Source organism: Myotis davidii, unplaced genomic scaffold (genome assembly GCF_000327345.1).
Source record: "Myotis davidii unplaced genomic scaffold, ASM32734v1 scaffold1292, whole genome shotgun sequence".
Lineage (NCBI taxonomy): Eukaryota > Metazoa > Chordata > Mammalia > Chiroptera > Vespertilionidae > Myotis > Myotis davidii.
This window is the reverse complement of record NW_006283154.1, coordinates 305,528-331,859: the sequence shown is the minus strand read 5'-3', so window position 1 is coordinate 331,859 and position 26,332 is coordinate 305,528. Positions and strand designations below refer to the sequence as shown.

Genomic DNA, 26,332 nt, shown 5'->3' with positions numbered 1-26,332 from the left:
CTTCCTCTCTCCCTCCCTCCTTCTTTCTCTCCCTCCCTCCCTCCCTCCCTCCCTCCCTCCTTCCCTCTTATAATGATGGACTACATTGGCCTCATCTCAATCTTGCTCATTGTTTATTTTAGAGCCTGTGTTTTTAAAAACATGGCAGCCACAGCCTATATTAAAAGCACTCCTCCACCTTCCTCAACCTTGGCTTGGGTAAGCCTAGCCCTTCACAAGCCATCAGCCTTCCTGAATAAAGTAGATTTCTCCACTTATGGGGTGAATGGCAGGTTGACATTTTAACAGTAGTTCTGACAGCAGCAGTATACTAAGAGCATACTCATCCCCCTCCCCCCATCAGGACACTCTGCTGGCCAAGATTCTTCCATTGTTTCCAAATACAATGAGGAGGAAACGGAAGTTAGGAACCAGTATTTGTAGCAGCAGCAAAATTCCTTGGCAAATTCTTTTGGTCAATTGAGGCACCCCTGCTGCTACAGTTAACCTCCAAAGATGGTGAGGAATTCAGAAATGACTAGAACAGATGTCAGGGATGCTGGGCAGGGCTGGGCAATACAAAGCATGGGCCAGTTAGTAAGGAATAGGGAACTAAGCTGTATAACAGGACAATTTGGCCACAGCTACCTTCCTGCCTTCGCCTGAAGGCTTTCCCAGGACAGAAACTGGCTACCAGTGCCAGGAACTAGGCAACAGCAGCAGCATCAGTTGTTTGTCTGCCTCAGATCCTGGCTGGTTCATGATTTGTACTGGGGGCTGGCCCTGACTGGAGCTTTCTGCTACCACAGATTTTGGTTCCCTGAGCCAGGCCACAAGCTGAGAAAGCAATTCAGTAGAGGAGTTACTCCTGAGCTTATCTCTCCCCTTTCCTTAGCTTGAAGACTTGGAGAAATAGGTGGACCTTGGTCAGTTTCAGATTTCTTTGGTTTCAAGGAAAAATAAGTAAGAAAAAATTGGACCCTGTTGGTGAATGCTAAGCTCATGGTTATCCATACTTCAATGGAAGTATAGGACCAGGTCATAGTGGGGAAACTCTGAATTCAAGGTGAGAACTTTCTTAGACACTTGTCAGCTATGGTGGTAATAATTCAAAGCCTTGACACCTGGTTACCTAGCCATGGTGAATTCAGGCTGATCTACAGAAAATGCTTTCCTTCTGGACTAACTTTTCCCTAACTCCCCTCTTCTCACCTTATTAGTTAAAAAAAAGGAAGAAAAAACAATAAAAATAAATAAAGTCAAAAGGACATTTAAAATATAACAATAAGAACCCCTTCCCCCCCAGTAATGAAACATGTATGCAGAAGTCAGCTTTAGCAGAGCTATTCATGGCCCATAGTGTGAAGCCCTTAAGGTAGCCACCTGTAACCCCAGCAATACAAAGGCAAGATGAAACAGGAAGTGGTAGGTCCAAAGTCTTAGGACAGGAGGAGAGCCACACTAGCCAGGGCTGACAGTGGGCCTCTTCCCCTTTATGCAGATGCTGGGGAAGGTGGGGATGGGACCAATTTCATTAAGCCTAGCTCTACCCAGCAGGGCATCTGGGGATCCCAAATCTTTTGCTCACATTCTGTTAAGTAAAATTCATCCTTCTTTGCTTCCCACTGCAAAGCTTGAGTAAAGCCCTGAAATTCCAGTAGGTTAATGCCCTCAAGACAGTCAAATTTCTGTGGGGAATGACTGGGCCGTGAGCCTTGGGGCAGAGTGGAGCTGCATCGCAGTTTCTCTCTGAGCCTTGAAAGGCTGATTATGGTGTGAGTGGGTGGTGAGTGCATGATGTCTCTGATATCCGAGTACAAAGAAGAATGAAGGCACTTTGTTGGTTCTGTGTGTGCTAAGTGCTTGCTGTGCAAACTGTGGGTAAGAGTGTGGTTGTATGATCACACTCTATTACAGTTTCTACTTCTTGCTTCTACTTCCTAGGGTAGAAGTTTGGGGTCTCCCCAGAGTCTCCGGGTGGGTGCACTGCTTGGTAAGGGGCAGTGAGAGACATCCAGGGTAGAGGATATGGAACAAACTGCTAACTAACTGCTATCTATTTGCTAACAAACTGCTAACAAAGATTGAAAGCACTTCCCATTGTGGCTGGGCAGTGATGATGTTGACAGTCTGCTGGTAGAATTAGAAATTGCTAGGCCCCAGGAGTAGGCTCTCCCTGAGACATTTGAGCTGCTCTTCCCCAAGCTTGATCTTCTCTTCTAGCTCTCGCTGTTCAATGATGAGAGCTGATTTCATCTTCACAAAGTGCTGATAATCTTGGAGCTGGTCCTGAGGCAGGTAGCGGGAGACCATGCCAAACACCAACTTCTCCCTCCGGTCCATGTGCTCCTTCAGCTCCTTGGCATCTGCCAACTGCCCTGTCAGCTGCTGCTTCTTCTCTATCAGCACCAACTGGAGAAATAGAAGACCAATTAAGGGTCATTTCAATTACCAGTCATCAGCCTAACCCATTGCTCCACCGGCATGCTGCCACAAAGCAACTATGCATTCTGCTAACTAATCAATCATAGATTTCCTGCCCTGAAGTCCACCTTCATGCAAAAGCTTTTCTTTCCTATAGCAGGGGGAGAATATACACAAAAGTGATTCTGGCCAGGGGGATATGCAATTCCCTTTTCCACCTCTAAGCTGTCTTTAATTAGTGGACCATCACTGAGGTAGGGGTGAGGGAAGGCTCTGACAAAGCTAGCTCAGGCCCCTTCAATCTGGTGAACAACCATCACTGTGAGAACGCTTTTAAAATGGTATCTGTCTCTGCATGGGTGTATATCTGCACCATGTGTGTAGGCACATGCCTATGTGCCTCTTATTGTAAAATCAAATTTTTATCTAACACCAATTGCATAGGGAAAGGCAGTGCAGTTTGGGCTCATGAATATATGCAGATTGACCCACCCTATGGAACTGACAGCCTCCCAATCTCAACTACTTGGTGAGACCTTGCTCTCTAAGAGAGAGAGAGAGGGAGAGAGAGAGAGAGAGAGAGAGAGAGAGAGAGAGAGAGAGAGAGAGAGAGAGAGAGAGAGAGAAAGGGAAATTGCTGCTGCTACTATTACTACTAACAGCATTGATCCAGTGTTTACCCTGTTCCAGGCCCTGTTTTAAGACATTAACATGAATTATCTAATTTAATTTTCAAAGCTTATGTGGTAGGGAGTGTGTTCACCCCATTTTTAAGAGATTGAGACAGAGTGAGGTTAAGTAAGTTGCCTACAGTTACACAGCTAATTAGGGATAGAGCCAGAATTTCAAGACACTTAAAAGCCAGTGCTCACACTCATAACACTATGCTCTACTGCATCCTAGACTACCCAAACTTGAAAGAGAAAGCCCCAAGAAGACACATATGGTATTTCCCTCCATCTACACCCAAGAGACTCCAACTCTACCTTCTCCTGGTCAGCTTCTGAATCAATGCTATTGAGAGCATTTTCTACCCGGGCCAGCCGTCCAGAGAGTGACAGCAACAGGTTGACCACTTTATCCAGGTCCCCAATAAACAAACGGTATTTTTCAAACTCATTGGACTTGCAGACAGCTTTTAGGTTGGCCTCCACCTCTTCCCCAAGGGCAGAATTGGCATTGATATCCTCCAGCAATCCTCGCTGGGCCTCCCGTAGGACAGAAAGTTTTCTGCCAATGCTTTCAATAAGCTGTATCTAGGAGAAACAAAGAGAAGAAAGCAAAGGATGAGGATGGGGACTAACAGAAACTGATAAATTCTTATAACATATGTTTTTGGATCCAAGTAACAGATGGTGGGCTCTACCCTAGTCACTGGAAACAAAAGAAACCTGAGCAAGTCACATGAGCAATTTCTGTTTTCAGGACAGTCTTCTTTCCCATCTCTTAGAATATGGGAGGAATCTGTCACTATGAAATGTCTTGGCATTAGACAAGTGATACCCATGGGCTAATACCAAATGTAACTTCATAAATACTTGCTGAAAAAAATGAAACTAGACTACCTTCTTATACCATACACAAGAATAAATTCAAAATGGATTAAAGACTAAAATTTAACACTCAAAACCATAAAAATACTAGAGAAAAATACTAGAGAAAATGTGTGAGCAGTAAAATCTCACACATTTCTTGTAGCAATATTTTTTCTTATATATCTCTCTGGACAATGGATAAAAAAAGAAAAAATAAACAAATGGGACTATATCAAACTAAAAATGTTTTGCACAACAAAGGAAACCATCAAAAAAACAAAGACAACCCACTGAATGAAAGAACATATTCGCCAATACATCTGATAAGAGGTTAATATCCAAAATTTATAAAGAACTCAGACAATTCAACACCAAAAAAACAAACAAACAAACAAACAAACAAAAAAAAACAGACAATCCAGCCTAGTGGTCGAGTAGCGAGTGACCTATGAAACAGGTCATGGTTTGACTCCCAATCAGGGCACATGCCCGGGTTGCAGGCTCGATGCCCAGTGTACAGTGCAGCCAATCAATGATTCTTCCTCATCATGGATCTCTCTCCCTCTCCCTTCCTCTTTTAAATTGATAAAAATATATTTTTAAAAAACACCAGACAATCATTTAAAAAATGCACAAAGGAATTGAACAGACACTTCTCCAAAGAGGACATACAAATGGCCAATAGACATATGAAAAGATACTCAACATTGCCAATCATCAGAGAAATGCAAATTAAAACCAAAATGAGATACCACCTCACACCTGTCAGATTGGCAATCATCAATAAATCAACAAACAAGTGTTGGGGAGGATGTAGAGAAAAGGAAACCCTCATGCACTGTTGGTGAAAATGCAGACTGGTGCAGCCACTGTGGAAAACAGCATAGAGTGACCTCAGAAAATAAAAAATGGAACTGCTTTTGGAACCAGCAATCCCACTTCTGGGATTAAGCAAAACAATCTCAGACACAGACAATAGTATGATGATTACTTGAGGGAAAGGGGTTGGAGGAGGTATAAGAAGGTAAAGGGGGATAAATAGTGACAGAAGGAGACTTGACGTTGGGTGGTGAACACACCATACAATATAGAGATGATGAATTACACACCTGAAAACCTATATAATTTTATTGACTAACGTCACCCCAATAAATTAAATAATAAATAAATACTATTTAATAAACAGAAATTGGAATGCTTATGAGAACATGGGTTAAAAAAGCATTGTCATCAAGTATTGGCCTATTTCTTTATTCAGTTTCCTTCTATCCATTTAAGTACCTCTGATGTTCATGGCATTGTGCTAGATTTTTACCCCCTCAGCTTAGCTTTTCAGGCCTTTTCAATAAGAGTCTGAGTTCTGGAGTTGCAATAACTACGTTTGCCTTATAATTCTGCCACTTCCTAGCTGTGTGACCTTAGGTGAATTTCTTTATGAAGTTTTATTTTCTTTATCTGAAGAATGGGGACAACTGCAGTACCTACTTCATTGAATTGTAATAAGGATTCAATGAGATAATGAATGCTAAGGGTTTAGCACAGACTGAATGCTCAGTAAAAGCTGGGTGCTATTATTATTATTATTATTATTTATTATTCAGTTTGTCCCCACTCTATCATTCTAATTCCACTCTTCAGAACCTTTCAGGATTAGCTCCTCACCCTCCTCTGTGTTCACAACACTAATTCTTATGTTCCTGATCTGCTTAGGCAGTTCTACCTGTTCTTTATCTCTTCCTTCACTTTGGCCAGTCCCATTCCTTCTTCAGAGCCCAGCTTTGTCCCTATCCTCCCTGCTGAAAACCCCTGTCCCCATAAGTCTTCTCTTAATAATCTTTTTCTTTTCTGAACTCTCCAGATTGGAGCATTATTATTAGAATTAGAAGCCTATTGTGTAATTTGAAGTTGTTCACTTTCTGTTTCCTGTGTGTACACCTGATTCCTCTCCTACCATTGATTGTAAGTTTCTTGAGGGAAGCACTGCCTGTATCTTCTAATTTGTCTCTCCTATAGTCAGTTCTGGGACTGCACTTACAGGAAAGTGGTGTGGTAGAGTGGAGTTGTGGAGTCAGAGATGCCTGGGTTCCAATTCTACCTCCTCAAAACTGTGTGACCTTGAGTGAGATATCCAGTCCCACTGAGACTTCTGTTTTCTCATCTGTAAATTGGAGAAGTGCCTCCCCTCTTCCTACTTCCTATTCTTGTGAGGGTTAAGTGATATCATAGAGGTAAAATACTTAGTAATTTGCCAGGAACATTAAGCACTAAATACATGTTCACTAATGCTGCTGCTGCTGCTGCTATTGTTGTTATTATATTACTAGAGGCCCGGTGCACAAAATTTGTACACGGGCGGGGGGTCCCTAAGTCTGGCCTGTGCCCTTGCGAAGTCCAGGAGCCCTTGGGGGATGTCTGAATGACGGCAGCAGTCGGACATCCTTAGCGCTGCCGCAGAGGCAGGAGAGGCTCCCACCACCGCCGCTGAGCTCACCAGTTGTGAGCCTGGCTTCTGGCTGAGTGGCGCTCCCCCTGTGGAATCAGGCCAAAACTGGCTCTCCAACATCCCCCAAGAGGTCTGGGATTGCAAGAGGCACAGGCCCAGGGACCCCATTGGTGCACAGTCAGGGCTAGGGAGAGATGCCAGAGGTTGGCCAGCCAGGGAGGGACTGCGGGATGGCTCCAAGGGTGTGTCCAGCCGGTCTTGCTCAGTACTGATCAGCTGGACCCCAGCAGCAAGCTAACTTACAGGTAGGAGCATCTGCCCCCTGGTGGTCAGTGCATGTCATAGCAAGCAGTTGAGTGGCCTTAGCATATCATTAGCATATTATGCTTTGATTGGTTGAATGGCTGACTGGTGGATTGGACATTTAGCATATTAGGCTTTTATTATATAGGATTACCTGGGTATTACTACTACTGCTATCTGAGTTTGAACCCCAGTTCTGCCACTAAGTAGTAGAGTGACTTTGAGCAAATAACTCAATCACTCTGCACCTCAATTTTCCCATCTGAAAATAGGGTAACAGTAATACTTATCTCATAATGCTATTATGATAATTAAATGAGTTTGTACATGTTATGTGCTTAGAACAGTATCTTGTATATAAGAAGTATGCTTTGATGTTTGTTTTATTATTCCTTCCCAGGAATAGTTTTCTAGATTGTGTTCTTTTCTAGTACTTTATTTAGAGATATCCAAGGTGACCAAGACCAAGAGACCCTGCTATGGGTTCAGAGACTATTGTCATATTTCAGAACTGGTCAATATTCAGGAGATCACCGTGATCTTAGTCTGAAGTATAATAGGTTTACATTTAGGAAAAATTCCAAAATCCACTGGGAATGAGGGATCAATGATATAAATGAGGCAACACAATTAGATGCCAAGAGGTTCCCAGGTATTTCTTATCTTCTTTTCCTCAAAATAAAACTCAATGCCAAAGATAAAGGAGGGCTGGGGGCCAAATGATCAAACTGGAAAATCAACTACCCATCCCAGCTCTTAGGTTCCATAGGTCTGCCAGAATGAAAGTGGAGACAGCCCTTTCTTTCTTGGCATTTCGGCTTTGCAACCTGAACTTCAACCCTGGGGAAAGTGTAGTAGATAGAGTTGTGGAGTCATCACAGACCTAGCTAGAGCTGAGCTGCTTTTCTGGGATATTACAAATCAGTATCATTTCTCACCATTTTCCTCAGAGACAAAAAAATGTTCCAGTCCCCCAACATTCACTTCAAATCACTATTTCTATACTTCACCATTTCTGATCATTTCTCTCTTCTTCTGGTCAGACTATTATTAGGTTTGCTCCTAATAAAAAGGTCCTAAGTAAGGCAGGAGAAGCCTGCCATGATCAGGAAACATAGAATCCAAGGAAACAGGTATCTGATCAAGAAATCTTTGATACCATCATGCTTCTAATCCTTCTCTGACATTTTGTTTCAGATTGGAAAGTGGTGGGGGGGGACTTCTGTAAATAGCCTTGAGCTTTCCTACAGGTCATATCCTGAATGAGAAACATGGGCAGATGACTAATTTACATTGAGTTCAGATGTCCACGAAGTGGTAAATTGGGCCTTTCAGGTTGGCATGGAAACCCAGTTGTTTATGAAATAAAATGGGTAAGTGCAGAGAGGGCAAAGTGATTCCAGGAATTTGATTAGACAACCAGACTAGTGGTACTTAGAGGAAAAAAGGGGAGGCTTTGCAATAGCAACAGCATTTCCATTTATCTATTTTTAACATTTTAAAGAGATTACTGCCTCTTTTTGCAAATAAACACTAAAGTTTACCAGCTTATAATTTCTCCTTTTCATTGTTAGTTAGTCTGTTCTCTCTCCCAGAAAGTTACACAGGTAATACAATCAATGATTACCATTGGTTAGAGTTCACTGGCTAAAACTCTGATGTGTCCTGGGCAGTGTGTTACTTAACAAGGCTGGCTTGCCCTGGTCGATGTTGCTCAGTGGTAGTGTCAGCCCGAATACCGAAGGGTCACAGGTTTGATTCCAGGTCAAGGGCATGTACCTGGGTTACATGTTCCTTCCCTGGCCCTAGTTGGGGTGTGTATAGAAGGCAACTAATTGATATGTCTCTCTCCTCTCTTTCTCCACGCCCCTCTTAGATGTGACTCATGTGATGGCAACAAGATCATTTGGGTCTCAAATAACATTTTGAAAGGACACTAAGAAGCTGTTCTTTAGCAGTGAAAGATTGACGAAAGATGTCTTTTTTCTTACTGACCAGGGAGAAGACATCTTTTCCCCTGGTTGGGAATAACAAGTCCAGCAGGTGCCTGGGAAGAGATGTGTCTAAAAATCACTACTCCTCCTCCTCCTCCTTCTCCTCCTCCTCCCTTACATTCTCTCTGAAAAAACAATGGGAAAAAATTTCCTCAGGTGAGGATTAACCAAAAAGAAAAACAAACAAGGCTGGCTTATTTCAGAGGGACAGCCCAATAGAAAGACAGTCCTGAATCTACCACCTAGTCTATAACCCTGGGCAACTTAGTCCTCTCAGTTGGCAAAAAGGGGATAGTAATGTCTATCCTGTAGAATTGTTTTAAGGATTAGATACTGCAGTGATGACTATGATTACTACTACCATAATTACTATTATTGACCAGATCAGAGACTGGAGTTGCATTTGTGAGAAACCCAGAGAGGCTATTTGATTTTCAAACTGAAAATATAGGAATGTACCAAGATGTATAAAGAACTTAGAGGGCAGGGCACCCTCTAGACTTACTCAAGCTAAAATTTCTAAGGTATATAAAAAAAAATTCACCTTTTTTTGAGCCAGTTCATGGTCTACTTCCTCCTCTCCTAGGCCAATCTCTGCCATTTCGGGTTGGTCTTTCAACTTGTTCAACAGCTCTGCCTTGGCCACAGAAATATTGTAATAAGCTGAGTAAGAGGTAGAAATCCCTGGGGCCCCTTGAGGAGGAGAGAAGCGCTGAAATTCTTGCCTGTGGGAACAAAGGGTGACCATTTGAACACCTCTGTTGAGAGACTGCTGACCTTTCTGCTTCTTAGTTTCCATATTTGTAATACAGTGGGATCCTGCTTTGCCAAGGAGTTGTAAAATAAGAAAAATAATAGACCAGGTGGCACTATTCAAATATAAACAGACCACATAAAGGCCCTCTAGAATTCAAGTCAAGGCCAATTTTAAGAACTCAAAAGGCTATTTCCTTGTCCCTGACTTCTGAAGCTACAGGGACTTCTTTAGAGATAATTTGGTTTGGTCATTGACAACTCAGCAAAATCCAGAAAAACTGACAGGCCCTTAAAGTTCTGGGCTTATCATCAATGATTCCCCTTGGTTCATGTCCCCAGTATATGAACCCCATGGGACGGTATAGGTGGTAGGGATGTATCTGAGACCTTAGCTATTTGTCTTCTAAGCCTGTTGGAATCCCTCCTACCCAACCTAGACATCGCCCACCCCCAGCTCTATCTAGTCTGCTTGCTTACAAAGGCACCCTGTGGCTTTCCTGTACATTCCGATAATTTCTTCTTTCCTGGTGGTACAACTTCTGCTTGAGATGGCCCCTCCACTGCAGATCTCCCACAGCAAAGAGGTCACCCATGACCTCAGCAGTGGTCACCATGTTGGAGGCTGGGGTTAGCACCCCTGCCAGGGACTTGTCACGGCCCACCACATCTCTCATGAGCTCTTCTGAGACTGCCTGCTGTAGAGCAGGCCTTCTGCCTGAGAAGGAATAGCATCTCTCCACTTCTGATGTATCCCCAATGGCCCCAGCCTCCTCCATAGTTGCAGAATAATATGGGGGGAAAATGGAACCAGTGGCACCCAGGGGCTTGACAAGTGTAGCAGCAGACCCTGTTTTCTTGAGTTCACTGAAGCCCAAGGGACTGAGGTGCTGCTTCTCGGAGCGCCAGCCCATGAAGGACAACTGCTCTTCAGGAAACAAGTAGCTCTGGCTCCATGCTGGCTTGGGTTTGGAGTCTTCTGCCATCAACGATTCTGGTCTGGCATTAGGAAAGAAAAAAAAAAGTTGGGCTTCAGGGACAGATGAGCAAATAATTCCACCCATGATTTATGCAAGGGAGAGGCTCACCCCCTCTATATTCTTGTTGCCTACCAGCCGCCCCCACCCTCCACCTGTATGTGTCACTGCCTCTCTGCTAACCTCTACCTATTTGAAAGGAAAAATAGGAAAAACTCATTAGTCATTTTTGCAGCTATTTGCAGCTCTTAAATAAAGGTCAAAAATAATGGTTAAAATGCTCCACAGCTTTTTACTGATTCATGTTATGCTGTCTCCTAATTCATCACACAAAAGAAATTTGAGCATGCCAACATTCCTCATCCTAGGTATTCATTTACATGTAGGTTTTTAAGCTAATAACACTGATAAAGGAACACTACTCGCTAACATCACACAGGGCTTACTATGTCCCAGAAACTGTCCTAAGATGCCTGTGTATGAGGAGAGGGGTGTAGATACAGATATAAAATTCAATCCTCATGACAACCATTTTACAGATAAGGAACATGAGGTATTGAAAAGTAAAGTAACTTCCCCAAGGTCACCAGACAGTAAATGAAAGACCCGTGATTTATACCTAGGTGATTTAACTCCAGAATCTGTACTTTTTAAAATAAAGAATATATTTTTATTAATTTTTTAGAGGGAGAGAGAGGAAAAAATCATCGATGTGACATCTATCGGTTGTGGGGATTGAACCCACAACCTGGGTATGTGCCTTGACCAGGAATCCAACCAGTGACTTTTTGGTGCATGGGACAATGCTCAACCAACTGAGCCACTCTGTGACCAGAGCCAGAATCTGTGCTTTTAGCCACTATGTTATACTTCCAAGGGGACAACTTGACAGCATATAAAACCCTGCATGTAAAAAATTTTCTGACTGAACAATATCTCTGTTAGCATAGAAAAGAGAACATTCTGAAGGGCATATAAAAGTACAAGATAGCGAATTCCTATGTCCAAAAAATATTTAGGGCATATATGAGTGTTATGAGTCAGAAAGTGCTGCAAGAAAGTACGGAATATTTTTTTTTTAAGGATGTGGCTATATGTCAATAAAACTGGAAAAAATAAAAATAAATTTTAAAGTCATTTCCTTCTGGTTAGAATCCTGTGTAGTCTGATAATCTGGAATAGGTTCTTCTTGATCAGTCTACAGATCTTGGGATGATGTAATAGTCACAGTAAATCAGACTACTTGGGTTCTGACTACCTGTGATATTCTGCAAGTTATTTTATCTCTCTGTGCCTCACTTTTCTCATCTAAAAAATGCAGGAGAATAATGGTAATTACTATAGGTGTGTTGTGAAGATTAAATCAATCAATACATGAAAGTTTTTAAAACAATGCTTGGCACATGATGGTAAGCAAGCAAAAATTATTAGCTATGTTGGGAATGATGCTGTTCCTTTAATTGCTATCACTCAAAGAAGCATCTATAATTGGCTTTCTGTAGCCACAAGCCAGGGTTGTATGCAAACAGATGCTTTCCCTTGCATCCCATAGTCATTTAAAAAGATCTCGCCAAAACCGGTTTGGCTCAGTGGATAGAGCGTCGGCCTGCGGACTGAAAGGTCCCGGGTTCGATTCCGGTCAAGGGCATGTACCCGGGTTGCGGGCACATCTCCAGTAGGAGATGTGCAGGAGGCAGCTGGTCGATGTTTCTCTCTCATCGATGTTTCTGACTCTCTATCTCTCTCCCTTCCTCTCTGTAAAAAATCAATAAAATATATTAAAAAATAAATAAAAAAATAAAAAGATCTCTGGAACATGTTACAAAAATCTCTAATAATAGCCATTTCCTTCTTTCTGTCCAAGGTGCCAACGTGAATGGAAGTACATAAACGAAGAAGAACTAGCAGACTGACAGAGGTACTGTAACTACTACCTCCGGTACACACTGCCCTACAGAAGACAGGAGGGCCTCGTAAAGGCCTGGTCTACCAAAAGAACAAAATCTATCTGAGACCAGAATAGCGAAATAAGCATGGATTTGGGAGGCAGACAAATCTGGTTTTGAATTTTTGCTGCACAATTCTGACTTATTTAGTCCTTTATTTTGCTCAGCTTTAGTTTTCTCATCTGTCAAATGGGAATAATAATGGTGCTTAGGGCTGTTGGGAGGTTTAAGTGAAATGATGAATATAAAATGACTAGCAATGTCTGGCACATAGAAAATGTTCATTTGTTCATTTATTTATTCTTTCTTGTGAATATTAAGTGGTAGGTCACCTTCTCTTCACTTTGATAGGTAACAATCACAGTCATTTTCCACAAAATGTTTTCCGATTATAATAAGAATGCTCCCCAGCTAGATGGACAGCTTGAGAAACAGCCACTAGGGATCTAATAAGAGATTCGCTCAGTGTCTGGGAGCCAGGCCCTATAAGTGCTATGCTTGTGGCACTTCGGGCTAGAAAACCTTGATTAGCTCCAGATAGCCAAGTAATGGATCTGCCTGTCAGTAAAAGACATGATAATAAGATACTTCTAATAGTAACAAGGCTCAGGCAGGTTCCTTCTGTAAAGGGATTTAATAAAGCACTTAGAGGAAAGACACCTGCCCCCCATCTTCACTCCCAGAAGAGAGTGGGCTGAGCTCTCTGTGGGAAGCCTGGCAGAGCTAAAAGCCAAAGCTCTTTTGCTTTGGAGCAAAGGGGAAAACCACACACTGTAGTGCATGCATATGAGCATTGGCACAGTGAAGGGAACAGACACTGGCAGTCCAGCGGCCAGGAAGCTCATCCTGTCTTCCTGCCCAGGCAGCTCATCCTGTCAACAACACGTATTACTCGATGAAGAAAATGCAAAAAGAGAGGTGAAAGTGGAAGAGGAAAAAATGTTCTTAGCTATTGTAAAGAATGATCAGGGCATAAAGCACGCAACCCAAGTAACACCTTTGATGTTGGGATGTTAGGAAGAGCTTAGAAGCCCAGGTAGGTCATAGAACAAAGGCAAATCAGGTTTCAACCTGGCCTCTTGTTCTGAAAAGCAAGCATAAGACAAGGTAGAAGAGGGCAGGAGCCAGGCTTCTAGGAAAAGCCTTGTACAGGTAATAAGGGTTTAATGCCTTCTGTCTCAGGGGCCAGAAACTAATGCATACCTTAAAGACAAAATGGGAAATAATAAATGTATTTTGATAGTGGTATTTAGGGATAAGAACATGAACAACTACAATTTGCTGAGCACCTACTACGTGATAAATTAACTTCACATTCATAACAACCATATGGAATAGGTATCATCAAGCCTATTTTCCAGTGAGAAACTGAGGCTGGGAACAGTCCAAGGTCATGCAACTGGTACATGGTGGAGGTGGAATTCAAACTCATGCTGCCTGTCTCTTCGGGGACCTAATATCTTTCATAAGCACTTACTTGGAGGGATCAGTGGTCTCCTGCTCCGATGTCCTCCAAAGCCCACCAATGCCATAATAGCAAGGGGGCTGAGCCTTCTCAGGTTGAGATCCCAAGTGGCCCCTTATTGGAGGCAGGTAATCACTGGAATGGAGAGTAAAAGACTCTTGCTCTGCTGGGAGGCTTTGTGTACCCTGCCTTGAGACCTCCAGGTGACCAAAGCCCAGGGTTTGTGGCTGCTCCAGGACTTCCTCAGTATTGAGAGCACAGGAACCACTGGTTTCTGAACTGAAATACTGGGGTGGCAACTCCTCCTCCTCTCCTCTCTCCCCCTCTTCTTCCTCCTCTTCTACCCCCTCCTCCTCTTCATCTTCCTCCTCCTCCTCCTCCTCTTCCTCTTGCTGCTGCTGTTGCTGCTTCTGCTGCTGTTGCTGCTGCTGGGCTGCACGGAAGAGCCTATACTTCTCCCAGTTGGGAGGAGGAGGACGGGGAGGAGGAAAGGCCTTCTTCCTGGTTCCCAAAGGATCTAGCTGGGTTTCATCAACTTTGGTAAAGAGCTCCCTCCTAGGCTGCCCCCAGGCCCGGGAGCTCTGGGGATCCAAGCTGATATGGCTCTCTGAGAAGGCACGGCTGCGCAGTGGGTGGGGCATGGAGGCCATGGAGCTCTCCTCCTCATAAACTGAAGTTTCCTCTGTTTTTTTCGAGGAGTGCTTGAAATCTCCAAGGAGGTCAAGAGAAGAGATTGCTCGGTAGCTTGATAAGTCCAATGCTGGGTTCTCAAGGCAAGGATGGAAGGGGGTTGCCCATGAAAAGTCAGCCTTGGAATGAGCCATTTCCCTGCAAAAGAGCAGATGGGGATTGTGTAAAACAAACAGGTTGCAGATGATGCCATATTTTAAAAAAATATGTTTTTATTGAGTTCTTTATTTAGAGAGCGAGGAAGGGAGAGGGATAGAGAGATGGAAATATCAATGAGAGAGAAACATTGATCAGCTGCCTCCTGCACATCTCCTACTGGGAATTGAGCCCAAAACCCAGGCATGTGCCCTGACGGGGAATCAAACCAGGGACCTCTTGGTTCATGGGTTGACGCTAAACCACTGAGCCACATCAGTTCGGTTGATCCCATATTTTTCATGACATCATTTATGTAAAATTTAAAATGGCCACAAAACAATGTAATCAATGTAATAAATGTGATAATTATAATAATATATATTATGGATAGCTAACACTGTGTATGTACTAAATACCAAGCACTGCTTTAAGTGTTTTCCATGTCTTAACATATTTAATCCTCATAATAACTATAGGAAGTTATTATTGTCCTGATTTTATAGTTGGGGAAACTGAGGCATGGGCAGGAGAAGTAACTTGCTTGGGGCCATACAGCTAGTAAGTGGCAGAGCTAGAGTTTGAACCTGAACAATCTATCTCCAAAGACTGAATACACACACCACCTCAGTCTGTTTGTAGCACTCGGATTGAATGTACTATATCCTTTGGCTTATAAGTCTGGTTATCTTCCTTCATCTGCTGCTCTTGTTTGTTTTGTTTTTAATTATGAAAAATTCAAATATTTACAAACATACAGAGATTGCTAAAATAAATATTCATGTTCCCACCTACTGCTCAGAATAAACACATCTTAATATTGTGCCATTCATGGATGCTTCATGAATTTATTTTTAAGAAATCAGAAAAACCTTAGCCAGTTTTGCTCAGTGGATAGAGCATCAGCCCGCAGACTGAAGGGTCAAGGGCATGTACCTCAGTTGCAGGCTCGATCCCTGGCCCCAGGCCAGGGCATGTGTGGGAGTCAACCAATCAATGTGTCACTCTCACATTGATGCTTCTCTCTCTCTGTCTCTCCCCTTCCCTTCCACTCTAAAAATCAATGAGAAAATATGGTGCAGATTAACAAACAAAAAAAAAGAATAAGAAAAAATACCCTTGTCTTACTCCCCATTTTCATTCACCTATTGCCTCTCTAGATGCAAGCTATATCATGAATTTGACATGTATACTTTCTGTCCATGTTATTATACTTGTAAGAAAAAACATAAAGCATGACATTTACAAATATCTGCTATTTTGTATTTAAAATATCTCCTCTAATGCAATCCCAGTCAGAATTCTCAATAGGAATTTTTAACAATAGAGTTATTAATAGCTTGTAAAATAAAGCAGGATATCATATTAAAGAGTATTTGCTATAGAAAAAAAATGGGGGGGGTGAGTAAGGGATTAAGCATATTATAAAGACATTATAGTGAAAACAGTGTGTTACTGATTAGAGGAACAGACTGGAAAGTCCAAAATATCATATATAATTGACCTTCCATAACAATGAGTTAAAGATCATTTAATAAATCTTTCTTGAGATAACTGCAGAGCAGTATTATTTGGAGCTATACCATGTATTATATATCAAAATAAGTTCCAGATTCAAGAATTACAGGTATATATGTACAGAATTTTAATATATGTTATATGCCTATGTATGTAGTATCAAAATTAAAAAGACTATTGTGAAGAAAAATGAGATTGCTCACATTATAAGCAATAGGAAAAATATCCAAGGTAAATGAGTTCAGGTTTATTTAAATACTAGAAGCCCAGTGCACAAAATTCATGCACTCCGAGGTCGGGGGCTCCCTCAGCCCGGCCTGCACCCTCTTATAGTCCGGGAGCCCTGAGGGGATGTCCAACTGACAGCTTAGGCCCGCTCCCTGCAGTCGGACATCCTTAGCGCTGCCACAAAGGTGAGAGAGGCTCCCACCACCACCACTGCACTTGCCAGCTCTGAGCCCTGTAAGTCAAACTTCTATATAATAAGTCACCAAAGTCAGAGGACATCTATTTAGCTCTATAGTATAAAGGGTTAAATCTGCTAAACCAAAAGATCTGGTTTTCTGCTGTAGCCTGTAAGTAATCTGCATCATTCTAAGTATTGCCCAGTGACAGGAATTCCAGCAGTTCAATAAAATCATCAGACAGAATATCCTTCAATACTCATAATGAAGACCAAGAATATTTCTTTAATAATATTCATAATGGTAGGCAAGCTCAGGTAGAATGGAAAGCAAAATATCCTTCAGTCCCCTCATCTCCAGTCCCCATCCTGGCTAGTTCATCACTCATATGGATCAGAAATTCATATCCACACATTCCCTATTCTCTTCTCATTTAGGCCTTAGCCCACCTAGAGCTCCTTTATTTTTTCTTCATTTTTTATTACCTAGATCTCCTTTAGATTAAAAGAATCCCTTGTGTGCAAACTGTTCCACCTGGCATTTTCCCCTCATGAAACAAACAAAAAAACCAAGGTGGTGAATGGAAAGTAAAAAGATGACAAATGCCATCAGGCAGAGAGGACTATCCTGAACACTTATCTAAAATGACTTAGCCTTACTTTTTTTATTTTGTCCTTTCTCAGAGAATACATCACCACCTGGTATGTCACATACCTATTTTTACTTATTTATTTTGTGCCACCCTCTAACTATAATGTAAGATCCACATTGACAAGGATCTTGTATGTCTCCTTTATCTGATATCTAGTGCCTGGCACACAATAGGCATTCAATAAATATTTGTTTAATACATGAATTAATGCCAAAATGGGAAAAAACAAGGGCCATGATACTAATATATTAAAAAGTTGAAGTAAAGGCAAAAATCAACTAACAAGGCAAAGAGGGGCACTATAATATTAATGATTAGAACACATGATGAATAGCTAACTACTCCAAATCTTTATGTACCAAATAACAGAGCATCAAAATTTCTAAAGCACAAAAAAAATTTGAATTTATTTCATTTAAATAGTTTTTTTATTTCTACAGTAAAAAAAAAAATTTCTAAAGCAAGTCAAGGGGATGTAAAGTACAGTATAGGGAATATTAGTCAATAATATTATAATAACTATGTATGGTACCAGGAGGGTACTAGACTTTTCTGGGTGATCACTTCATAAGTGATATAAGTTTCTAAACACTATGTTGTACACCTGAAACTAATATAATATTGTATGCCATCTGTAACTAAAAAATAAAAATTTCTAAACAAAATCTATAGGAAATATAAAGGTAGAAACAAGCAGAAACAAAATATGACACTCAGCTGATGACAGATATGACAATCAACAACTAAGATAATGGAAAAATCTAAATTTATTTGTACACTAAAAACAGACTAATTTTTTAAGGGCCCATTGAACATTTTTTAAATTGACAATATCTTAAGCTAAAAAGTGGAAGTAGTACAGAGTACAGTATCTAATCACAATACAGCAACATTCTAAATCTTAATAATGAAAGCATAATATGCTAATTAGACCGGACAACCAAACAACCTTCTGGATTTCATTCCAGATGACCTTCTGGATGAAGTCGCCACAGCAGGGGGCTGAGGCAGAGGTGGTTAGGGGCGATCAGGAAGGCAGGCGAGTGGTTAGGGGCAATCAGGTAGGCAGGCAGAGGCGGTTAGGGATGATCAGGCAGGCAGGTGAGTGGTAGGGGCGATTAGGCAGGAAGAGGTGGTTAGGGGCAACCAGGCAGGCAGACAGAGTGGTTAGGGTTGATCAGGCAGGCATGCAGAGTGGTCAGGGGCAATCAGGCAGGCAGGAGAAATTGTAGCCTTAAATACTTATAGCAATACATAATAATAAATTAAAATAACTGAATTAAGCATTCAGCAAAAGAAGTTAAGAAAACCACCATAAAAATAGACCTAAGGAAAGCAGAAAGAAAACTAATGGTACCAATCAATATACTAGAAAATAAATGATAGTACAAATAATTAAAGCTAAAAGCTAATTCTTTAAAAGAAAATTAAAATAAGACAGATAAGCCACTTGCAAATCTAATTTAAAAACCCAAGTGCACAAAATGAGAAGAATGAGAATACCTAAACCCACCAGTTACTATAGAAAAACATTGATAAATTTGACCAAAAATAAAAAGCACACTCACATGGTCTTGTGTTAATTCTAACCTTCAAGAAACAGACAACCCCAATGCTATTTATGTTTCATAGACTCTGGAATCTAGAGAATAGAGGGATAAGAAAAGAATCTTGCACAGTGTCAATACCAAAACCCCAAAACTAGAAGATACATAAAGGAAAACTAGAGACCATTCTCATATAAGAATATTAATGTATATTTTTGCATTTAAGAACACAAATATTAGGACATCAGTACATATAAGGAATTTATTAATCAACTACCAGCATATACTAAAGGAACATTCTTAAAAAATTCTTTCTGAGAAGGGTGCATGATCCAAAAAGCTGGAAACCACTGGTTTGGGACAGCCATTCTTTTTTTTTAAGTATATTTTATTGATTTTTTTACAGAGAGGAAAGGAGGGGAATAGAGAGTTAGAAACATTGATGAGTGAGAAACATTGATCAGCTGCCTTCCGCAAACCCCCTACTGGGGATGTGCCCATAACCAAGGTACATGCCCTTGACCTAAATCGAACCTGGGACCCTTCGGTCCGCAGGCCAATGCTCTATCCACTGAGCCAAACCAGCCAGGGCAGGACAGCCATTCTTAATTAAAGTAGCTTCTACTGTGAATTACTTGGAGAAGTTGTTTAAAATACAAATTCATGAGCCTCAGTCCCTGAAAGTGGAACTTAGAACCTCTGGTGGGGGTTCAGGAATCTGTATTTTTAACAATTGGCCCAAGGGATTCTAATACAAGTGGCTCAGGGACCATACTATATAGAAAGAAAAGGCCAGGGTTAAAAAGGATGTATGAGTGTTGTGGTTTAGGGATGGAGGTTTGAGGGCAGATTTATTTGTTCCAATTAGATTGGTTTCCAGTCTATACAGCCTGTCTTCCACCCCTCACACACACATTCCCACCTTCTATCCCTGTCTTTCTCCCCCTTCCCCACCTTAATCTCCAATCTTGATCTGATAAAATTCATGCAGTGACAACAACATCTCCAAAGGCTTCATTTGGGCCAATGTCCTGCAGTTGTGTCAAGAAGAACCCAGGTTCGTGATAGTAATCAAATTTACCACTCTTTTCTCTTACTAGCCAGGGTACAAGAAAAGCAATAGAGCAGAACGGAAAGAACACATTGTCAGAAAGGCTTGAGTCTAAATTCCGGGAAAATTTTAAAATCTGGCTCTATAACCCTAAAGCTGTACAACCTTGAGCAAAGTATTTAATTTACCTCAGTTTTAATAAAATATCTATCTTACAAAGCTGTTGTGAGGGAGGATAAACTATATAAAAAGGACCTAGCAAAAGAAAACAGAATGATGGCTGTCAGAGGGTAAGGGGATTAAGAAAAAAAAAAAAAGCCTCATAGACACAAACAACCGTATAGTGATTACTAAAGGGAAAGAACAGTGGGGGAGAAAGAAGAGGGTATAGGGGGTATAAATGGTGATGGAAGGAGACAACTTTGTATGGTAAACACACAATACAGCATACAGATGATGTATTATAGAATTATACATCTGAAACCTATATGATTTCATTAACCAACTAGAGGCCCGGTGCACGAAATTTGTGCATGGGGGTTGTCCCTCAGCCCAGCCTGCACACTCTCCAATTCAAGACCCCTCAGGGGATGTCCAACTGCTGGTTTAGGCCCAATCCCACAGGCCCAATAGCCAGCAGGCAGAGGTGGTTGGGTCTAAACCAGCAGTCAGACATCCCTCTTACAATCCGGGACCACTGGCTCCTAACTGCTCGCCTGCTTGCCTGCTTGCCTGATCACCCCTAACTGCCTCTGCCTGCCAGACTGATCGTCCCCTAACTGCTCCCCCGCTGGCCTGATTGCCTCTAACCGCCTCTGCCTGCCTACCTGATTGCTCCTAAACACTTGCTTGCCTGCCTGATGACCCCTAACCACCTCTGCCTCAGCCCCCACCACTGTGGCTTTGTCTGGAAGGACGTCCAGAAGATGTCTAGTCTAATTAGCATATTACACTTTTATTAGTATAAATGTCACCCCCAATAAATTCAATTTTAAAAATAAAATAAAAAGGGCCTAGCAATGATGCTGTATACCTGAAAGGTGATTAATAAGTGAAAGGACTATGTTTATTGTTAGAGTGAAGTCCCTTACTCAGGGCACTGCATATGGTTGTACAAGTTGTTCAGTGTACAACCTTCACTGCTGTATGCTTTAGCCTTATTCCTTGTTCCCATCAAGGGAGCTGGACTGTACCCCCTATGGTTAATGTTCAGACCTGTTTAATAGCCAAAAGATCAGAAAACCTTGGGTCTCATCTCAGCCACATGACTGCCTAGCCAGGAAGCCCTAGCTAACCAAGGATTTTAATACTGGTCTCATTTACTCACTCATCCCATCTATTAAAAAGGAAAGATAATAAAAGACAAGTTTAAGAAGAGAGATAAGCTCAAAAGGACTATGTATTCTAAGTCGTCTTATTTAGGTACTAATCACTCTCAGTCTTACAGAATTTACCCCTGGGTAGCCAACTACAGAATCAGCCAGAAGAAAAGAGCATGCTTCTAGGAACATTTGGTGCACCAATTCATGGTACTGTGGCCCTATCTGGAGGCACTGGGCTCTAGCAAGGCAATCTGGAAGTTAAAATCAATTCTGATTTTAAAAGCACTGCCCTACCATTTACACAACTTATTTAGGGCCAGCCTGAGCCTTGCAGAGTCACTTATATCAGTGGAACAGAGTACACAGGACACCAGAAAGGGGAAGAACAGCCTTCAGTATGGTCAGCTGAGCCAATGTGTATACAAGTCATTCCAAGCTCTCATTGAATATTATACTGTGCAAGGGGAACAAAACCAACATAGCCCTTGCCTTCCTGGCACTAATAGCTGAAGCAAACTAGTGAACAGAAGGCTTCTATTGAAGTGTGTCAGGCTCAAGCTGACGATATTGGCCCCCAGAGGTACTATTTTCTTTTTTTAATGTATTTTATTGATTTTTTACAGAGAGGAAGGGAGAGGGATAGAGAGTTAGAAACATCGATGAGAGAGAAACACCGATCAGCTGCCCCCTGCACCCCCCCCCCACTGGGGATGTGCCCACAACCAAGGTACATGCCCTTGACTGGACTCGAACCCAGGACCCCTCAGTCGAGAGGCCGGCACTCTATCCACTGAGCCAAACCAGCCAGGGCAGAGAGGTACTATTTTCAAAGGGCTCAAGGCTCCTATGTACACAGAAATCTACAACTCCATTTTGGGACCAAGTGGAGGATTCTTCCCTGATGTGGAGGACAAGGAGCTTTATTAAGGGAAAAGAACTATAGTTTCTTACTTCTTACTATGTGTTAGGCACTATTTTAGGCACTTCCATGTATGCATTTCTATTAATCTTTACAGCAACTCCTTGCAATAGGTTCCATTATTGCCAGTTTGTAGAAGAGGATCCTGAAGCTTAGAAAGGATATATCATTTTCCCAACTAATAAGAAGCAGTAGTGCCCAGACTGACACTTGCCTTATTTTCCTCCACGGGGCAATCTCGTTAAAGCAAGGACTCCTGGGGAGGGGCAAAGAGTACTTGCACTACATTCATCCCCAAGTGTCCATGAAGACTTTAGTTCCTTGCTGAAGAAAGGGGAGAAAGCATGAAGGCTCAGTATGGTGTTGACACCAGCAAGGAGACTACATCGCAAAAACAAAAATAAATTGTCTGCCAAGTCCTGGGCTGTTCTTCTCTTTTCTTCTTCGCACAGGTTACCTATCTTCTGATGAACAGATTTTCCCCTTCTGTTATTTTTTTTTTTTTGCCTAATACTAATTGAAAATGAAAACCAATATTTGCAAATACTGAAAAAGCTCCTCCTTAGTTTTTTTTTTTTTTGAAGTTTCTTATTTGGAAATGTTCTTTTTAAATTCCCCACAATAGCTGGGCATTCCAGGATCTCAGCAGTAAGAGTGCACAGGTCCAGCCCCTCTCCCCTTTCCCTTTCCTCAGCAGCCAAAAGATAAGACTGCTCCAAGAGAAACAGCCACTCTTGGGTTATTGCTGAAGGAAATATTTGCAAGATCCAGGAAGTAAGACACAAGGAGGCTGTATGGGGAGGGAGCAAGGGCTCAGAGTTTGTTGTTACCACCCTTCTCTGCCAATAGCTTCATAGAACTTCAAGTAAGGAACAATTAGTCTGGCAAAAGAAAGAAATGCAAGTAGCAAGGATCCCCGTGAGGCTTCAATCGCACCTAGGAGGCTGATGCAGTGTCCTCTGAAGAGATCAGATAAGTCCTTGTTTTATATGTGCTGTCCTGGGAGAAGCTTAGCTTCCTCTCCCCAATGACCTCAACTTGGAATTTCCAAGAAGGTCTTCCCATTAGTCCCTGGACGTTACGTAGTGTCATACCCATGGTGATAAGGGATGATAATAATAATTCCTGTTTACTGTAAGTCTGTCATATGTAAGATGCAGGGCTGCACACTTGACAGACTTAACCTCATTCAACCTTTGAGACAATCTTCTGATTTAGGTATTCTCTTTTTCGTGTAAGAAATGAGGCTCAGAAAGGTTAAATAACTGAGGGAAAACAAAGAGTAAGTGGCCAGGAGAAGTTACAACTAAGGTCCATCAGACTCCAATGCCCACTCTTTGGCCAGCATGAATGCTGCCTCTCCAGTGTTCTCATAACCTTCTTAAGAGATTTAATAGAAGACATCTTAGGAGAACATAACACATTGCCAAGGGGCCAAGAAGGTTTGATATCCACAAGAACAATTTAGCTGAGTATCAGGCTGGCCATGATTATTAAACCTCTTTTCTCTAATATCCAATGGTTCTGAAACTTAAGCATGCTTTAGAATCACCTGGAGGGCTTATTAAAACACAGGTTGCTGGGTCCAACCCCGCAAATTTTTTATTTAGCAGGTGTGAGATGAAGTGGAGAATTTTTATTTCTAACAATTTCCCAGGTGATGATGGAATTGTGGGTCCAGGATCACACTTTGAGATCCACTGCTGTAATCAGTCATTATCTATCAGGTTGCCAACTCACCAGGGTAACTTAAGAGGTATAAAGTCATTTAAAAACATGGGACAATGCCGGGAGCTGGTCCAAGGTCACCTCTCCGAGAAAGGTTGTTTCCCCAGGTAGGGATTTTCCCCTGAAGTTAGGGAGGGAATAAAACCTCTTAACTGCCAGGCAGGTAATTAATCACTTTAACTACGAACAATCATGCTTAAGCTACATAATCTTTACTCCCTGGAATGGAGATAAGAAACGCCCTAACCAGAACATGGCTACAGAACTTGGCTGGAGGACCTGGAGAACCTGGCTGGAGAAACTAGCAAGAGAATATGGCCACAGAACCTTGCTGGAGTTCCTAACCAGAACTTCGCTGGAGATCCTGACTAGAACTTGGCTAGAGATCCTGCCTAGGCTGCTGATCAACTGAACGCTGTCTCCATGTCATTCCTTCTTCGCTGACTCTGTCTACACCTTTGGGGACCCCTGGACCTGCTGGGGTTGGACCCCGGCAGGACAAGTGGGATAAAGATTTACAAAATAAAATAATGGGCCTACTGAAGTTCCAAAAAGCTCTGGGAATCCTGATACTATTTAAAGAAATTTGGTGCCCCACCATGGTTAAACAATAGACAGGCCTGGTACAGGGGGACGGGGTGGTGCTAGGGGGAGAGCAAGTTTTGCAAGTTTTTTCTGTTTGAATCCTCTTGTATATAAAGCATTAATGTACTGAATTTCAAAGATCAAGAATATAATGAAATGGACTTAATACAAACATTATAAAGAACATAATTCTATCTCAGATGGTTTATAAGGCATCCTGGCCATTATTAATTATGAATGCCAATTATTATTATAGAGTAGTGCTTTGGCAGGCATATGTTAAACATTTGAGGTTTTAATGTTTTTGGAGTAACCTTAAAGATCCATGAAATGTAGTAATTGCCCAACATGCAAAGGGTATGAATTTGACTTTGCAAAGCATCACATACTGGTTTGTAGGGCAAGTCACCTAGCAAAGGAGGAAGCCTAGTTAACTGCTTAGCAGTCCCATTTCAATGTGTCTTGATGGGTCTCTATTTGTTGTCAAAGTAGATATGTGAAGTAACCATGGTAAAGAGAAAATGTGCTTCTTTGTTAATAATGACACTGAAATGCAAACTATTGCTGGTGATGGAAGTGAAAAGCAATGGAAAGGTCTTAAGAAAGTGATGTGTCTGAGCCAGACAATGTTTATTGGCGGTGGTAGTGGTTACTGGGTTCTATGTTGTAGTGGTGATGACAAATTTGGAGATTCACTCACAAAGATCTGATGATATACTCCCTTAGAAATGTCAAGGTTTTCACAGATTTAGATAAGCAAAAGTACTGGTTGATGGAGAATTCTAGCAACCCAAATTCTAGCTAACAGTGAGGTCAAGCATGTATAGTAAATAACACCGTTATCGGTATGGGGATTTTTCCAAAGCCCTTGATGTTGAACTTCCCAGGACTAAATCAAATCATTGTAGGTTGCCTCTTCCTCTGATTTTCTTTTTTTATTATAAATTCCAGCAACTTGACATGTATCCAGAGAACACCATGTGCATTCAAATCCAGCTATTTACATTTTACTAGATGCCTTTCTAATTTTCTTTGTGTAAGGCTAGTATCAGATTCAACATGTGATTTAGGATTTAGCCTTTTTTGGTTAATGAGATTACAAATACCCATTTTTGTACATGACCCAGTATTTGTATACTTGCCACTGTTAATGGCTATTTCCTAGTCCACCATGATGATATATTAAATAGGTCAATCTTTTCCATGATTATAATTAGCACTACTATAATACATTTATTATAATTTATTATAATCTTTAAAAAAATTACTTTTCCTTTTTGGGTTACTTCCTTGGGGGTATGCTGGGTCAAAGAGTATGAGCAGTTTTGTAACTCTTGTCACATATTTCTAGATTGCCCTCTAGGAAACTTAACTAATCTATACTACTCCCAGAACCATATACTGTTTTCTCACATCTTGCCAATAAAGGGCTTTGTAATTTCTATTTATCATTTATTTCTATTTATTAATTGTTTATAATTTAATAAGCAGGTTGTGATACCTTGAAGCTGTTTTAATTTGCTTTTCTTTAACACTAGATTGCCCAAGGAAGTCATTTTGACTGCTTTTTAATTTCAATTAGAAAAACAATGATGTATATGACAGAATTTCTTAGAATTTTGTGACTTTTTATACAACATATAAATGCGTTTATTAATAATTGTAGTTACCTCCCCTCCTTCATCCGGTATATAATATATATATGTGTGTGTGTGTGTGTGTGTGTGTGTGTGTGTTATACCTATATTGCCTGAAAGCAGTCATTTTGACTGCTTGGGGGGGAAATTTTTAAAAAAGTGCACAGAAGAAGAAGGCCGCCGAATTTTGAGGAACGATTGGACAACAACATTACCGGAAATACGTGCATTTATTGGGATTTTATATGCTCGTGGAGCCTACGAGGCAAAAAATTTAAAACTCAGTTATTTATGGTCAGCAAAGTAGGGTCCCGTATTTTTTAGA

At 41.3% G+C, this 26,332-nt stretch overlaps 1 protein-coding gene across 2 annotated transcripts in view; it reads right to left on the bottom strand.

Moving 5' to 3' along the window:
* Nucleotides 1-1,880: 1,880 nt before the first annotated feature.
* SHROOM4 (shroom family member 4) overlaps nt 1,881-26,332 on the bottom strand; it is a 213,974-nt gene continuing 189,522 nt past the window's right edge. Inside the window, exons 6-10 of one of the 2 annotated variants that reach the window (XM_006753495.1) lie at nt 13,832-14,647; nt 9,912-10,430; nt 9,223-9,403; nt 3,390-3,659; nt 1,881-2,391 (exon numbers count right to left, since the gene is read on the bottom strand). In XM_006753495.1, coding sequence (XP_006753558.1) covers nt 2,122-2,391; nt 3,390-3,659; nt 9,223-9,403; nt 9,912-10,430; nt 13,832-14,647 — 2,056 coding nt within the window. In that variant the 3' untranslated portion in view covers nt 1,881-2,121. The remainder of the gene's footprint in view (nt 2,392-3,389; nt 3,660-9,222; nt 9,404-9,911; nt 10,431-13,831; nt 14,648-26,332) is intronic. The other variant, XM_006753496.1, reaches the window with a different exon arrangement.